Source organism: Pseudophryne corroboree, chromosome 5 (genome assembly GCF_028390025.1).
Source record: "Pseudophryne corroboree isolate aPseCor3 chromosome 5, aPseCor3.hap2, whole genome shotgun sequence".
In the NCBI taxonomy this organism is placed as follows: domain Eukaryota; kingdom Metazoa; phylum Chordata; class Amphibia; order Anura; family Myobatrachidae; genus Pseudophryne; species Pseudophryne corroboree.
Genome location: NC_086448.1, coordinates 4,174,577 through 4,192,337, shown reverse-complemented (window position 1 = coordinate 4,192,337; position 17,761 = coordinate 4,174,577). Strand labels below are relative to the sequence as shown.

Sequence of the window (17,761 nt, the reverse complement as noted above, 5' to 3'; positions counted from 1 at the left end):
GTGATTTGGGTGGGGGGAGGCACTGGGAAAAAGGAGGCGCTGTGTGAGCAGAATGGGAGGACACACTGTGATCTGGGTGGGGGGAGGCACTGGGAAAAAGGAGGCGCTGTGTGTGGAAGACGCTGTGTGAGCAGGGTGGGAGGGCGCACTGTGTGATCTGGGTGGGGGGAGGCGCTGTGTGAGCAGGGTTGGAGGGCGCACTGTGTGAGCAGGGTGGGGGGGAGGCGCTGTGTGAGCAGGGTTGGAGGGCGCACTGTGTGAGCAGGGTGGGGGGGAGGCGCTGTGTGAGCAGGGTGTGGGGAGGCGCTGTGAGCAGGGTGAGAGGAAGCACTGTGTGATCTGGGTAGGGGATGGCGCTGTGTGTGAGCAGAATGGGAGGACGCTCTGTGATCTGGGTGGGGGGAGGCACTGGGAAAAAGGAGGCGCTGTGTGGGGGAGGTGCTGTGTGAGTAGGGTGGAAGGGTGCACTGTGAGATCTGGGTGGGGGGGGGGGCGCTGTGTGAGCAGGGTGAGAGGACGCACTGTGTGATCTGGGTGGGAGGAGGCGCTGTGAGCAGGGTGAGAGGACGCACTGTGTGATCTGGATGGGGGGAGGCGCTGTGTGAGCAGAATGGGAGGACGCACTGTGATCTGGGTGGGGGGAGGCACTGGGAAACAGGAGGCGCTGTGTGGGGGAGGTGCTGTGTGAGCAGGGTGTGGGGAGGCGCTGTGTGAGCAGGGTGGGAGGACGCACTGTGTAAGCTGGGTTGGGGGAGGTGCTGTGTGAGCAGGGTGGGAGGGCGCACTGTGATCTGGGTGGGGGGAGGCACTGGGAAAAAGGAGGCGCTGTGTGAGCAGGGTGGGAGGGCGCACTGTGTGAGCTGGGTTGGGGGAGGCACTGGGAAAAGAGGCGCTGTGTGAGCAGGGTGGGAGGGCGCACTGTGTGACCTGGGTGGGGGGAGGCACTGGGAAAAAGGAGGCGCTGTGTGAGCAGGGTAGGAGGGCGCACTGTGTGAGCTCGGTTGGGGGAGGCACTGGAAAAAAGGAGGCGCTGTGTGTGGGAGACGCTGTGTGAGCAGGGTGGGAGGGCGCACTGTGTGATCTGGGTGGGGGGAGGCGCTGTGTGGGTGATGCGCTGTATGATCTGGGTGGGGGGAGGCACTGGGGAAAAGGAGGCGCTGTGTGGGAGACACTGTGTGAGCAGGGTGGGAGGGCGCACTGTGTGATCTGGGTGGGGGGAGGCACTGGGAAAAAGGAGGCGCTGTGTGGGGGAGGTGCTGTGTGAGCAGGGTGATAGGACGCACTGTGTGAGCTGGGTTGGGGGAGGTGCTGTGTGGGGGACGCACTGTGTGATCTGGGTGGGGGGAGGCACTGTGTGAGCAGGGTGAGAGGACGCATTGTGTGATCTGGGTGGGGGGAGGCACTGGGAAAAGGAGGCGCTGTGTGAGCAGAATGGGAGGACGCACTGTGTGATTTGGGTGGGGGGAGGCACTGGGAAAAAGGAGGCGCTGTGTGTGGGAGACGCTGTGTGAGCAGGGTGGGAGGAGGCGCTTTGAGCAGGGTGAGAGGACGCACTGTGAGCAGGGTGGGAGGGCGCACTGTGTGATCTGGGTGGGGGGAGGCGCTGTGTGAGCAGGGTGGGAGGAGGCGCTGTGAGCAGGGTGAGAGGATGCACTGTGTGATCTGGGTGGGGGGAGGCACTGGGAAAAAGGAGGCACTGTGTGAGCAGAATGGGAGGACGCACTGTGTGATCTGGGTGGGGGGAGGCGCTGTGTGAGCAGAATAGGAGGACGCACTGTGTGATCTGGGTGGGGGGAGGCACTGGGAGAAAGGAGGCGCTGTGTGAGCAGGGTGGGAGGACGCACTGTGTGAGCTGGGTGGGGGGAGGCGCTGTGTGAGCTGGGTTGGGGGAGGCACTGGGAAAAGAGGCGCTAGGTGGGAGGGCGCACTGTGTGAGCAGGGTGGGGGGAGGCGCTGTGTGAGCTGGGTTGGGGGAGGCACTGGGAAAAAGGAGGCGCTGGGTGGGAGGGCGCACTGTGTGAGCAGGGTAGGAGGGCGCACTGTGTGAGCAGGGTGAGAGGACGCACTGTGAGCAGGGTGGGGGGAGGTGCTGTGTGAGCTGGGTGAGAGGACGCACTGTGTGAGCAGGGTGGGGGGAGGCGCTGTGTGAGCTGGGTTGGGGGAGGCACTGGGAAAAAGGAGGCGCTGGGTGGGAGGGCGCACTGTGTGAGCAGGGTGGGAGGGCGCACTGTGTGAGCAGGGTGAGAGGACGCACTGTGTGAGCAGGGTGGGGGGAGACGCTGTGTGAGCTGGGTGAGAGGACGCACTGTGTGAGCAGGGTGGGGGGAGACGCTGGGTGAGAGGACGCACTGTGTGAGCAGGGTGGGGGGAGACGCTGTGTGAGCTGGGTGAGAGGACGCACTGTGTGAGCAGGGTGGGGGGAGACGCTGTGTGAGCTGGGTTGGAGGACGCACTGTGTGAGCAGGGTGGGGGGAGGCGCTGGGTGAGAGGATGCAGTGTGTGAGCAGGGTGAGAGGACTCACTGTGTGAGCAGGGTGGGGGGAGGCGCTGTGTGAGCTGGGTGGGAGGGCGCACTGTGTGATCAGGGTGGGAGGGCGCACTGTGTGATCTGGGTGGGGGGAGGTGCTGTGTGGGGGGAGGTGCTGTGTGGGGGAGGCACTGTGTGAGCAGGGTTTGGGAGGCACTGGGAAGAGGAGGTGCTGTAGAAGGAGGCACTGTGTAATACGTTGTTGTCTTGTTCTCGTGCAGAACTCAGAACATGGGGGTGACCGTCCACGCACTCATCACACATTCCCTTGTGGCCCTATTTGGCATGGGCTCCTGGGTGTCTGTGAACTCCTTGTGGGTGGAGCTTCCTGTTGTTGTGAACGAGCTTGCAGAAGGTGAGAGGTCCCCACTGCCGTCTTATGTGTAGTACAGAACGGGCCCCAAGCTTCCTTCCAGGATCCCCACCCAGCCAGATACACAGGCTGATCCCTACACTACAATCCCTCCGTGTGTCTGCTGCATGCTGCCTCTGTCCATCCGTCCGTTGTACCATAGCATGTCTTGCACAATATACAGGAAACACTGAGGATTACTCTTAAGGGCCCTACACACGGCGCGATGCATAGCAGTGCAGGCACATATGGACAAGATCGTCCATATTGGCCTGGATGCACAAGCGGCGGGGCACCAGCGATGAACGCGCATCATTCATCACTGGTGCCTCCACACTGAAAGATATGAACGGTATCTCATTCATTATCTTTCACTAATATCGCCCAGTGTGTAGAGCCTATCGGAATTAGTATAATATCTGTCAGTATTGAGTATACCTGTGCTGCAGAGAGGAAATATGGAAAACATGCACTGTTAGGGTTCCCTGAGGCCTTTTTTTTAGGGAACTCTGTTTTAAGCTGGTTTATTCTGATCATTTAGCAATAGTGACGGTACAACCGGGCCGCAAAATCACTTCCCGTGTGACACTACCACAAGCACTGCCATAAGCACTACCACTGCCCGTGTGACACTGCCATAAGCACTGCCACTGCCCGTGTGACACTACCATAAGCACTGCCACTGCCCGTGTGACACTACCATAAGCACTGCCACTGCCCGTGTGACACTACCATAAGCACTGCCACTGCCCGTGTGACACTACCATAAGCACTGCTCCTGCCCATGTGACACTACCATAAGCACTGCCACTGCCCGTGTGCCACTGCCATAAGCACTACCACATCAATAGCAGAATGCTCTGTGAGGATCGCTGCACTGAGCATAGATTGTAGGGGTGACAGTTTGGTTAAGACCAGCCAAGAGACAATTGAAGTAATCACAGCGGAGATAATGAGGGCATGGATGAGTTGCAGTAGTCACTGCGGGAGATAATGAGGGCATGGATTAGTTGCAGTAGTCGGAGATAATGAGGGCATGGATTAGTTGCAGTAGTCACTGTGGGAGATAATGAGGGCATGGATTAGTTGCAGTAGTTGGAGATAATGAGGGCATGGATTAGTTGCAGTAGTCGGAGATAATGAGGGCATGGATTAGTTGCAGTAGTCACTGCGGGAGATAAAGAGGGCATGGATTAGTTGCAGTAGTCACTGCAGGAGATAATGAGGGCATGGATTAGTTGCAGTAGTTGGAGATAATGAGGGCATGGATTAGTTGCAGTAGTCGGAGATAATGAGGGCATGGATTAGTTGCAGTAGTCACTGCAGGAGATAATGAGGGCATGGATTAGTTGCAGTAGTCACTGTGGGAGATAATGAGGGCATGGATTAGTTGCAGTAGTCGGAGATAATGAGGGCATGGATTAGTTGCAGTAGTCACTGCAGGAGATAATGAGGGCATGGATTAGTTGCAGTAGTCACTGTGGGAGATAATGAGGGCATGGATTAGTTGCAGTAGTCGGAGATAATGAGGGCATGGATTAGTTGCAGTAGTCACTGTGGGAGATAATGAGGGCATGGATTAGTTGCAGTAGTCGGAGATAATGAGGGCATGGATTAGTTGCAGTAGTCACTGCAGGAGATAATGAGGGCATGGATTAGTTGCAGTAGTCACTGTGGGAGATAATGAGGGCATGGATTAGTTGCAGTAGTCGGAGATAATGAGGGCATGGATTAGTTGCAGTAGTCACTGTGGGAGATAATGAGGGCATGGATTAGTTGCAGTAGTCGGAGATAATGAGGGCATGGATTAGTTGCAGTAGTCACTGTGGGAGATTATGAGGGAATGGATTAGTTGCAGTAGTCACTGCTGGAGATAATGAGGGCATGGATCAGTTGCAGTAGTCACTGTGGGAGATAATGAGGGCATGGATTAGTTGCAGTAGTTGGAGATAATGAGGGCATGGATTAGTTGCAGTAGTCGGAGATAATGAGGGCATGGATTAGTTGCAGTAGTCACTGTGGGAGATAATGAGGGCATGGATTAGTTGCAGTAGTTGGAGATAATGAGGGCATGGATTAGTTGCAGTAGTCACTGCGGGAGATAATGAGGGCATGGATTAGTTGCAGTAGTCACTGCAGGAGATAATGAGGGCATGGATTAGTTGCAGTAGTTGGAGATAATGAGGACATGGATTAGTTGCAGTAGTCGGAGATAATGAGGGCATGGATTAGTTGCAGTAGTCACTGCGGGAGATAATGAGGGCATGGATTAGTTGCAGTAGTCACTGTGGGAGATAATGAGGGCATGGATTAGTTGCAGTAGTCGGAGATAATGAGGGCATGGATTATTTGCAGTAGTCGGAGATAATGAGGGCATGGATTAGTTGCAGTAGTCACTGCGGGACATAATGAGGGCATGGATTAGTTGCAGTAGTCACTGCAGGAGATAATGAGGGCATGGATTAGTTGCAGTAGTCACTGCAGGAGATAATGAGGGCATGGATTAGTTGCAGTAGTTGGAGATAATGAGGACATGAATTAGTTGCAGTAGTCACTGCGGGACATAATGAGGGCATGGATTAGTTGCAGTAGTCACTGCGGGACATAATGAGGGCATGGATTAGTTGCAGTAATCTCTGCGGGAGATAATGAGGGCATGCATTAGTTGAAGTAATCACTGCGGGAGATAATGAGGGCATGGATTAGTTGCAGTAGTCACTGTGGGAGATAATGAGGGCATGGATTAGTTGCAGTAGTTGGAGATAATGAGGGCATGGATTAGTTGCAGTAGTCACTGCGGGACATAATGGGGGCATGGATTAGTTGCAGTAATCTCTGCGGGAGATGATGAGGGCATGCATTAGTTGAAGTAATCACTGCGGGAGATAATGAGGCCATGGATTAGTTGCAGTAGTCACTGCGCGAGATAATGAGGGCATGGATTAGTTGCAGTAGTTGGATATAATGAGACCACTACCTCTCCTCTTCATCCTACACCCTCACACGTCAGTACATCTCGGTCTCCTGTTCTCATCCTCTTACTCCACTGCCTCTCCTCTTCATCCTACACCCTCACGCGTCAGTAAATATCTTTCTCCTGTTCTCATTCTCCTACTCTACTACCTCTCCTCCTCATCCTACACCCTCACACGTCAGTACATCTGTCTCCTGTTCTCATGCTCCTACTCCACTACCTCTCCTCTTCATCCTACACCCTCACACGTCAGTACATCTGTCTCCTGTTCTCATCCTCCTACTCTACTACCTCTCATCTTCATCCTACACCCTCACACGTCAGTACATCTGTCTTCAGTTCTTATCCTCCTACTCTACTACCTCTCCTCTTCATCCTACACCCTCACACGTCAGTACATCTGTCTCCTGTTCTCATCCTCCTACTCCACTACCTCTCCTCTTCATCCTACACCCTCACACGTCAGTACATCTGTCTCCTGTTCTCATCCTCCTACTCTACTACCTCTCCTCCTCATCCTACACCCTCACACGTCCGTACATCTGTCTCCTGTTCTCATCCTCCTACTCTACTACTACTCCTCCTCTTCATCCTACACCCTCACACGTCAGTACATCTGTCTCCTGTACTCATCCTCCTACTCTACTAACTCTCCTCCCCATCCTACACCCTCACACGTCAGTACATCTGTCTCCTGTTCTCATCCTCCTACTCGACTACCTCTCCTCCTCATCCTACACCCTCACACGTCAGTACATCTCGGTCTCCTGTTCTCATCCTCCTACTCCACTTCCTCTCCTTTTCATCCTACACCCTCACACGTCTGTACATCTGTCTCCTGTTCTCATCCTCCTACTCTACTGCCTCTCCTCTTCATCCTACACCCTCACACGTCAGTACATCTTGGTCTCCTGTTCTCATCCTGCTACTCTACTACTACTACTACTACTACTACTACTCCTACTCCTCTTCTTCTTCATCCTACACCCTCACACGTCAGTACATCTGTCTCCTGTTCTCATCCTCCTACTCCACTGCCTCTCCTCTTCATCCTACACCCTCACACGTCAGTACATCTGTCTCCTGTTCTCATCCTCCTACTCCACTACCTCTCCTCTTCATCCTACACCCTCACACGTCAGTACATCTGTCTCCTGTTCTCATCCTCCTACTCTACTGCCTCTCCTCTTCATCCTACACCCTCACACGTCAGTACATCTTGGTCTCCTGTTCTCATCCTGCTACACTACTACTACTACTACTACTACTACTACTACTACTACTACTCCTCCTCCTCTTCATCCTACACCCTCACACGTCAGTACATCTGTCTCCTGTTCTCATCCTCCTACTCCACTGCCTCTCATCTTCATCCTACACCCTCACACGTCAGTACATCTGTCTCCTGTTCTCATCCTCCTACTCCACTGCCACTCCTCTTCATCCTACACCCTCACACGTCAGTACATCTGTCTCCTGTTCTCATCCTCCTACTCCACTGCCTCTCCTCTTCATCCTACACCCTCACACGTCAATACATCTGTCTCCTGTTCTCATCCTCCTACTCCACTACCTCTCCTCCTCATCCTACACCCTCACACGTCAGTACATCTCTGTCTCCTGTTCTCATCCTCCTACTCCACTGCCTCTCCTCTTCATCCTACACCCTCACACGTCAGTACATCTGTCTCCTGTTCTCATCCTCCTACTCTACTACCTCTCCTCTTCATCCTACACCCTCACACGTCAGTACATCTCTGTCTCCTGTTCTCATCCTCCTACTCCACTGCCTCTCCTCTTCATCCTACAGCCTCACACGTCAGTACATATGCCTCCTGTTCTCATCCTCCTACTCTACTACCTCTCCTCTTCATCCTACACCCTCACACGTCAGTAAATATCTTTCTCCTGTTCTCATCCTCCTACTCCACTACCTCTCCTCTTCATCCTACACCCTCACACGTCAGTACATCTGCCTCCTGTTCTCATCCTCCTACTCTACTACTTCTTCTCTTCATCCTACACCCTTACACGTCAGTACATCGGTCTCCTATTCTCATCCTCCTACTCTACTACCTCTCCTCCTCATCCTACACCCTCACACGTCAGTAAATATCTTTCTCCTGTTCTCATCCTCCTACTCTACTACCTCTCCTCCTCATCCTACACCCTCACACGTCAGTACATCTGTCTCCTGTTCTCATCCTCCTACTCCACTACCTCTCCTCTTCATCCTACACCCTCACACGTCAGTACATCTGCCTCCTGTTCTCATCCTCCTACTCTACTACTTCTTCTCTTCATCCTACACCCTTACACGTCAGTACATCGGTCTCCTATTCTCATCCTCCTACTCTACTACCTCTCCTCCTCATCCTACACCCTTACACGTCAGTACATCTGTCTCCTGTTCTCATCCTCCTACTCTACTACCTTTCCTCCTCATCCTACACCCTCACACGTCAGTACATCTGTCTCCTGTTCTCATCCTCCTACTCCACTACCTCTCCTCTTCATCCTACACCCTCACACGTCAGTACATCTGCCTCCTGTTCTCATCCTCCTACTCTACTACTTCTTCTCTTCATCCTACACCCTCACACGTCAGTACATCGGTCTCCTATTCTCATCCTCCTACTCTACTACCTCTCCTCCTCATCCTACACCCTTACACGTCAGTACATCTGTCTCCTGTTCTCATCCTCCTACTCTACTACCTCTCCTCTTCATCCTACACCCTCACACGTCAGTACATCTGTCTCCTGTTCTCATCCTCCTACTCCACTGCCTCTCCTCTTCATCCTACACCCTCACACGTCAGTACATCTGTCTCCTGTTCTCATCCTCCTACTCTACTACCTCTCCTCTTCATCCTACAACCTCACACGTCAGTACATCTGTCTCCTGTTCTCATCCTCCTACTCCACTGCCACTCCTCTTCATCCTACACCCTCACACGTCAGTACATCTGTCTCCTGTTCTCATCCTCCTACTCCACTGCCACTCCTCTTCATCCTACACCCTCATACGTCAGTACATCTCTGTCTCCTGTTCTCATCCTCCTACTCCACTGCCTCTCCTCTTCATCCTACAGCCTCACACGTCAGTACATATGCCTCCTGTTCTCATCCTCCTACTGTACTACTTCTTCTCTTCATCCTAAACCCTCACACGTCAGTACATCTGTCTCCTGTTCTCATCCTCCTACTCCACTACCTCTCCTCTTCATCCTACACCCTCACACGTCAGTACATCTGTCTCCTGTTCTCATCCTCGTACTCCACTACCTTTCCTCCTCATCCTACACCCTCACACGTCAGTACATATGTCTCCTGTTCTCATCCTCGTACTCCACTGCCTCTCCTCTTCATCCTACACCCTCACACGTCAGTAAATATCTTTCTCCTGTTCTCATCCTCCTACTCTACTACCTCTCCTCCTAATCCTACACCCTCACACGTCAGTACATCTGTCTCCTGTTCTCATCCTCCTACTCCACTGCCTCTCCTCTTCATCCTACACCCTCACACGTCAGTACATCTGTCTCCTGTTCTCATCCTACTACTCCACTGCCTCTCCTCCTCATCCTACACCCTCACACGTCAGTACATCTGTCTCCTGTTCTCATCCTCCTACTCCACTGCCTCTCCTCCTCATCCTACACCCTCACACGTCAGTAAATCTGTCTCCTGTTCTCATCTTCCTACTCTACTGCCTCTCCTCTTCATCCTACACCCTCACACGTCAGTACATCTGTCTCCTGTTCTCATCCTCCTACCCCACTGCCTCTCCTCTTCATCCTACACCCTCACACGTCAGTACATCTGTCTCCTGTTCTCATCCTCCTACTCCACTACCTCTCCTCCTAATCATACACCCTCACACGTCAGTACATCTCCGTCTCCTGTTCTCATACTCCTACTCCACTGCCTCTCCTCTAAATCCTACACCCTCAAACGTCAGTACATCTGTCTCCTGTTCTCATCCTACTACTCCACTGCCTCTCCTCTTCATCCTACACCCTCACACGTCAGTACATCTGTCTCCTGTTCTCATCCTCCTACCCCACTACCTCTCCTCCTCATCCTACACCCTCACACGTCAGTACATCTGCCTCCTGTTCTCATCCTCCTACTCTACTACCTCTCCTCCTCATCCTACACCCTCACACGTCAGTACATCTGCCTCCTGTTCTCATCCTCCTACTCTACTACCTCTCCTCCTCATCCTACACCCTCACACGTCAGTACATCTGCCTCCTGTTCTCATCCTCCTACTCTACTACTTCTTCTCTTCATCCTACACCCTCACACGTCAGTACATCTCCGTCTCCTGTTCTCATCCTCCTACTCTACTACCTCTCCTCTTCATCCTACACCCTCGCACGTCAGTACATCTGTCTCCTGTTCTCATCCTCCTACTCCACTACCTCTCCTCCTCATCCTACACCCTCACACGTCAGTAAATATATTTCTCCTGTTCTCATCCTCCTACTCCACTGCCTCTCCTCCTCATCCTACACCCTCACACGTCAGTAAATCTGTCTCCTGTTCTCATCTTCCTACTCTACTACCTCTCCTCCTCATCCTACACCCTCATACGTCAGTAAATCTGTCTCCTGTTCTCATCTTCCTACTCTACTACCTCTCCTCCTCATCCTACACCCTCACACGTCAGTAAATCTATCTCCTGTGCTCATCCTCCTACTCCACTACCTCTCCTCTTCATCCTACACCCTCACACGTCAGTACATCTGTCTCCTGTTCTCATCCTCCTACTCTACTACCTTCTCCTCTTCATCCTACACCCTCACATGTCCGTACATCTGCCTCCTGTTCTCATCCTCCTACTCCACTACCTCTTCTCTTCATCCTACACCCTCACACGTCAGTACATCTGTCTCCTGTTCTCATCCTCCTACTCCACTACCTCTCCTCTTCATCCTACACCCTCACACGTCAGTACATCTGTCTCCTGTTCTCATCCTCCTACTCTACTACCTTCTCCTCTTCATCCTACACCCTCACACGTCCGTACATCTGCCTCCTGTTCTCATCCTCCTACCCCACTACCTCTCCTCTTCATCCCACACCCTCACACGTCAGTACATCTGTCTCCTGTTCTCATCCTCCTACGCCACTACCTCTCCTCTTCATCCTACACCCTCACACGTCAGTACATCTGTCTCCTGTTCTCATCCTCCTACTCCACTACCTCTCCTCTTCATCCTACACCCTCACACGTCAGTACATATGTCTCCTGTTCTCATCCTCCTACTCTACTACTTCTTCTCTTCATCCTACACCCTCACACGTCAGTACATCTGCCTCCTGTTCTCATCCTCCTACTCCACTACCTCTCCTCCTCATCCTACACCCTCACACGTCAGTAAATATCTTTCTCCTGTTCTCATCCTCCTACTCTACTACCTCTCCTCTTCATCCTACACCCTAAAACGTCAGTACATCTGTCTCCTGTTCTCATCCTCCTACTCTACTGCCTCTCCTCTTCATCCTACACCCTCACACGTCAGTACATCTGTCTCCTGTTCTCATCCTCCTACTCCACTACCTCTCCTCTTCATCCTACACCCTCAGACGTCGGTACATTTCTGTCTCCTGTTCTCATCCTCCTACTCTACTACCTCTCCTCTTCATCCTACACCCTCACACGTCAGTACATTTCTGTCTCCTGTTCTCATCCTCCTACTCTACTACCTCTCCTCTTCATCCTACACCCTCACACGTCAGTAAATATCTTTCTCCTGTTATCATCCTCTTACTCTACTACCTCTCCTCTTCATCCTACACCCTCACACGTCAGTACATCTCGGTCTCCTGTTCTCATCCTCCTACTCCACTGCCTCTCCTCTTCATCCTACACCCTCACACGTCAGTACATCTGTCTCCTGTTCTCATCCCAACCTTAACTAACATCTGTAATCTCTTTCTACTGGTATCTTTCCTTCCCTGTACAAGCATGCAGGGATTACTCCCATACTGAAAATGCTAAGGGGTCTATTCATGAAGCAGTGATAAGTGTGGAGAAGTTGACCATGGCAAACAAGCAGCATTGAGGTAACATTTATAATTTAAATACTATACAATTGTATAGAGCAGCTGATTGGTTGCCATGAGCAACTTCCCCACTCTTCTCACTGCTTCATGAATAGACCCCAGAATTCTGACCCTAACACTCTCTCAAACTACTGTCCCATCTCTCAGCTACCATGTCTCTCCAAACTACTTCAGAGACTCTCCTACACTCTCCTCACACAGTTTATTGGACCCACTTCAGTCAGGATTTCATCCCAGCACTCCACAGAGACAGCACTGACTATAGTAATGAATGATCTGGTCGCTGCTAGATATAAAGGCCATTACTCAGTACTTATTCTTCTACATCTCTCTGCTGCATGTGACACTGTGACCACACTACAATCCCTAGGTCCTCAGGACACTGTCCTATCCTGGTCTCATCCTACTTATCTAATCACTCTCAGTGTTCCCCTCTCTGGTGTCTCTGCTGCATGTGACACTGTGACCTCTCCTCATACAGACACTACATCCCTAGGTCCTCAGGACACTGTCCTATCCTGGTCTCATCCTACTTATCTAATCCCTCTCTCAGTGTTCCCCTCTCTGGTGTCTCTGCTGCATGTGACACTGTGACCTCTCCTCATACAGACACTACACCCCTAGGTCCTCAGGACACTGTCCTATCCTGGTCTCATCCTACTTATCTAATCGCTCTCTCAGTGTTCCCCTCTCTGGTGTCTCTGCTGCATGTGACACTGTGACCACACTACAATCCCTAGGTCCTCAGGACACTGTCCTATCCTGGTCTCATCCTACTTATCTAATCCCTCTCTCAGTGTTCCCCTCTCTGGTGTCTCTGCTGCATGTGACACTGTGACCACACTACAATCCCTAGGTCCTCAGGACACTGTCCTATCCTGGTCTCATCCTACTTATCTAATCCCTCTCTCAGTGTTCCCCTCTCTCTGGTGTCTCTGCTGCATGTGACACTGTGACCTCTCCTCATACAGACACTACATCCCTAGGTCCTCAGGACACTGTCCTATCCTGGTCTCATCCTACTTATCTAATCGCTCTCTGTGTTCCCCTCTCTGGTGTCTCTGCTGCATGTGACACTGTGACCTCTCCTCATACAGACACTACATCCCTAGGTCCTCAGGACACTGTCCTATCCTGGTCTCATCCTACTTATCTAATCGCTCTCTCAGTGTTCCCCTCTCTCTGGTGTCTCTGCTGCATGTGACACTGTGACCTCTCCTCATACAGACACTACATCCCTAGGTCCTCAGGACACTGTCCTATCCTGGTCTCATCCTACTTATCTAATCTCTCTCTGTGTTCCCCTCTCTGGTGTCTCTGCTGCATGTGACACTGACCTCTCCTCATACAGACACTACATCCCTAGGTCCTCAAGGCACTGTCCTATCCTGGTCTCATCCTACTTAACTAATCACTCTCTCAGTGTTCCCCTCTCTGATGTCTCTGCTGCATGTGACACTGTGACCTCCTCATACAGACACTACATCCCTAGGTCCTCAGGACACTGTCCTATCCTGGTCTCATCCTACTTATCTAATCGCTCTCTCAGTGTTCCCCTCTCTGGTGTCTCTGCTGCATGTGACACTGTGACCTCTCCTCATACAGACACTACATCCCTAGGTCCTCAGGACACTGTCCTATCCTGGGTCTCATCCTACTTATCTAATCCCTCTCAGTGTTCCCCTCTCTGGTCTCTGCTGCATGTGACACTGTGACCTCTCCTCATACAGACACTACATCCCTAGGTCCTCAGGGCACTGTCCTATCCTGGTCTCATCCTACTTATCTAATCGCTCTCTGTGTTCCCCTCTCTGGTGTCTCTGCTGCATGTGACACTGACCTCTCCTCATACAGACACTACATCCCTAGGTCCTCAGGGCACTGTCCTATCCTGGTCTCATCCTACTTATCTAATCGCTCTCTCAGTGTTCCCCTCTCTGGTGTCTCTGCTGCATGTGACACTGTGACCTCTCCTCATACAGACACTACATCCCTAGGTCCTCAGGGCACTGTCCTATCCTGGTCTCATCCTACTTAACTAATCACTCTCTCAGTGTTCCCCTCTCTGGTGTCTCTGCTGCATGTGACACTGTGACCTCCTCATACAGACACTACATCTCTAGGTCCTCAGGACACTGTCCTATCCTGGTCTCATCCTACTTATCTAATCGCTCTCTCAGTGTTCCCCTCTCTGGTGTCTCTGCTGCATGTGACACTGTGACCTCTCCTCATACAGACACTGCATCCCTAGGTCCTCAGGACACTGTCCTATCCTGGTCTCATCCTACTTATCTAATCGCTCTCTGTGTTCCCCTCTCTGGTGTCTCTGCTGCATGTGACACTGTGACCTCTCCTCATACAGACACTACATCCCTAGGTCCTCAGGACACTGTCCTATCCTGGGTCTCATCCTACTTATCTAATCACTCTCTCAGTGTTCCCCTCTCTCTGGTGTCTCTGCTGCATGTGACACTGACCTCTCCTCATACAGACACTACATTCCTAGGTCCTCAGGACACTGTCCTATCCTGGTCTCATCCTACTTATCTAATCGCTCTCTGTGTTCCCCTCTCTGGTGTCTCTGCTGCATGTGACACTGTGACCTCTCCTCATACAGACACTACATCCCTAGGTCCTCAGGACACTGTCCTATCCTGGTCTCATCCTACTTATCTAATCGCTCTCTGTGTTCCCCTCTCTGGTGTCTCTGCTGCATGTGATACTGTGACCTCTCCTCATACAGACACTACATTCCTAGGTCCTCAGGTCACTGTCCTATCCTGGTCTCATCCTACTTATCTAATCTCTCTCTGTGTTCCCCTCTCTGGTGTCTCTGCTGCATGTGACACTGTGACCTCTCCTCATACAGACACTACATCCCTAGGTCCTCAGGACACTGTCCTATCCTGGTCTCATCCTACTTATCTAATCACTCTCTGTGTTCCCCTCTCTGGTGTCTCTGCTGCATGTGACACTGACCTCTCCTCATACAGACACTACATCCCTAGGTCCTCAAGGCACTGTCCTATCCTGGTCTCATCCTACTTAACTAATCACTCTCTCAGTGTTCCCCTCTCTGATGTCTCTGCTGCATGTGACACTGTGACCTCCTCATACAGACACTACATCCCTAGGTCCTCAGGACACTGTCCTATCCTGGTCTCATCCTACTTATCTAATCGCTCTCTGTGTTCCCCTCTCTGGTGTCTCTGCTGCATGTGACACTGTGACCTCTCCTCATACAGACACTACATCCCTAGGTCCTCAGGACACTGTCCTATCCTGGGTCTCATCCTACTTATCTAATCCCTCTGTGTTCCCCTCTCTGGTCTCTGCTGCATGTGACACTGTGACCTCTCCTCATACAGACACTACATCCCTAGGTCCTCAGGGCACTGTCCTATCCTGGTCTCATCCTACTTATCTAATCGCTCTCTCAGTGTTCCCCTCTCTGGTGTCTCTGCTGCATGTGACACTGACCTCTCCTCATACAGACACTACATCCCTAGGTCCTCAGGGCACTGTCCTATCCTGGTCTCATCCTACTTATCTAATCGCTCTCTCAGTGTTCCCCTCTCTGGTGTCTCTGCTGCACGTGACACTGTGACCTCTCCTCATACAGACACTACATCCCTAGGTCCTCAGGGCACTGTCCTATCCTGGTCTCATCCTACTTAACTAATCACTCTCTCAGTGTTCCCCTCTCTGATGTCTCTGCTGCATGTGACACTGTGACCTCCTCATACAGACACTACATCCCTAGGTCCTCAGGACACTGTCCTATCCTGGTCTCATCCTACTTATCTAATCGCTCTCTCAGTGTTCCCCTCTCTGGTGTCTCTGCTGCATGTGACACTGTGACCTCTCCTCATACAGACACTGCATCCCTAGGTCCTCAGGACACTGTCCTATCCTGGTCTCATCCTACTTATCTAATCGCTCTCTGTGTTCCCCTCTCTGGTGTCTCTGCTGCATGTGACACTGTGACCTCTCCTCATACAGACACTACATCCCTAGGTCCTCAGGACACTGTCCTATCCTGGGTCTCATCCTACTTATCTAATCGCTTTCTGTGTTCCCCTATCTGGTGTCTCTGCTGCATGTGACACTGTGACCTCTCCTCATACAGACACTACATCCCTAGGTCCTTAGGACACTGTCCTATCCTGGTCTCATCCTACTTATCTAATCACTCTCTCAGTGTTCCCCTCTCTGTGTCTCTGCTGCATGTGACACTATGATGACCTCTCCTCATACAGACACTACATCCCTAGGTACTCAGGACACTGTCCTATCCTAGTCTCATCCTACTTATCTAATTGCTCTCAGTGTTCCCCTCTCTGGTGTCTCTGCTGCATGTGACACTGTGACCTCTCCTCATACAGACACTACATCCCTAGGTCCTCAGGACACTGTCCTATCCTGGTCTCATCCTACTTATCTAATCGCTCTCTCAGTGTTCCCCTCTCTGGTGTCTCTGCTGCATGTGACACTGTGACCTCTCCTCATACAGACACTACACCCCTAGGTCCTCAGGACACTGTCCTATCCTGGTCTCATCCTACTTATCTAATCGCTCTCTGTGTTCTCCTCTCTGGTGTCTCTGCTGCATGTGACACTGTGACCTCTCCTCATACAGACACTACATCCCTAGGTCCTCAGGACACTGTCCTATCCTGGTCTCATCCTACTTATCTAATCGCTCTCTGTGTTCCCCTCTCTGGTGTTTCTGCTGCATGTGACACTGTGACCTCTCCTCATACAGACAATACATCCCTAGGTCCTCAGGACACTGTCCTATCTTGGGTCTCATCCTACTTATCTAATCGCTCTCTGTGTTCCCCTCTCTCTGGTGTCTCTGTTGCATGTGACACTGTGACCTCTCCTCATACAGACACTACATCCCTAGGTCCTCAGGACACTGTCCTATCCTGGTCTCATCCTACTTATCTAATCGCTCTCTGTGTTCCCCTCTCTGGTGTTTCTGCTGCATGTGACACTGTGACCTCTCCTCATACAGACAATACATCCCTAGGTCCTCAGGACACTGTCCTATCTTGGGTCTCATCCTACTTATCTAATCGCTCTCTGTGTTCCCCTCTCTCTGGTGTCTCTGTTGCATGTGACACTGTGACCTCTCCTCATACAGACACTACATCCCTAGGTCCTCAGGACACTGTCCTATCCTGGTCTCATCCTACTTATCTAATCGCTCTCTCAGTGTTCCCCTCTCTGGTGTCTCTGCTGCATGTGACACTGTGACCTCTCCTCATACAGACACTACATCCCTAGGTCCTCAGGACACTGTCCTATCCTGGTCTCATCCTACTTATCTAATCGCTCTCTGTGTTCCCCTCTCTGGTGTCTCTGCTGCATGTGACACTGTGACCTCTCCTCATACAGACACTACATCCCTAGGTCCTCAGGACACTGTCCTATCCTGGTCTCATCCTACTTATCTAATCGCTCTCTGTGTTCTCCTCTCTGGTGTCTCTGCTGCATGTGACACTGTGACCTCTCCTCATACAGACACTACATACCTAGGTCCTCAGGACACTGTCCTATCCTGGTCTCATCCTACTTATCTAATCGCTCTCTCAGTGTTCCCCTCTCTCTGGTGTCTCTGCTGCATGTGACACTGTGACCTCTCCTCATACAGACACTACATCCCTAGGTCCTCAGGACACTGTCCTATCCTGGTCTCATCCTACTTATCTAATCGCTCTCTCAGTGTTCCCCTCTCTGGTGTCTCTGCTGCATGTGATACTGTGACCTCTCCTCATACAGACACTACATTCCTAGGTCCTCAGGTCACTGTCCTATCCTGGTCT

At 51.7% G+C, this 17,761-nt stretch overlaps 1 protein-coding gene across 1 annotated transcript in view; it reads left to right on the top strand.

Annotated features, from left to right (window-relative positions):
• SLC52A2 (solute carrier family 52 member 2) overlaps positions 1-17,761 on the top strand; it is a 218,210-nt gene that overhangs the window by 113,504 nt on the left and 86,945 nt on the right. Inside the window, exon 5 of the mRNA XM_063921069.1 lies at positions 2,749-2,882. Coding sequence (XP_063777139.1) covers positions 2,749-2,882 — 134 coding nt within the window. The remainder of the gene's footprint in view (positions 1-2,748; positions 2,883-17,761) is intronic.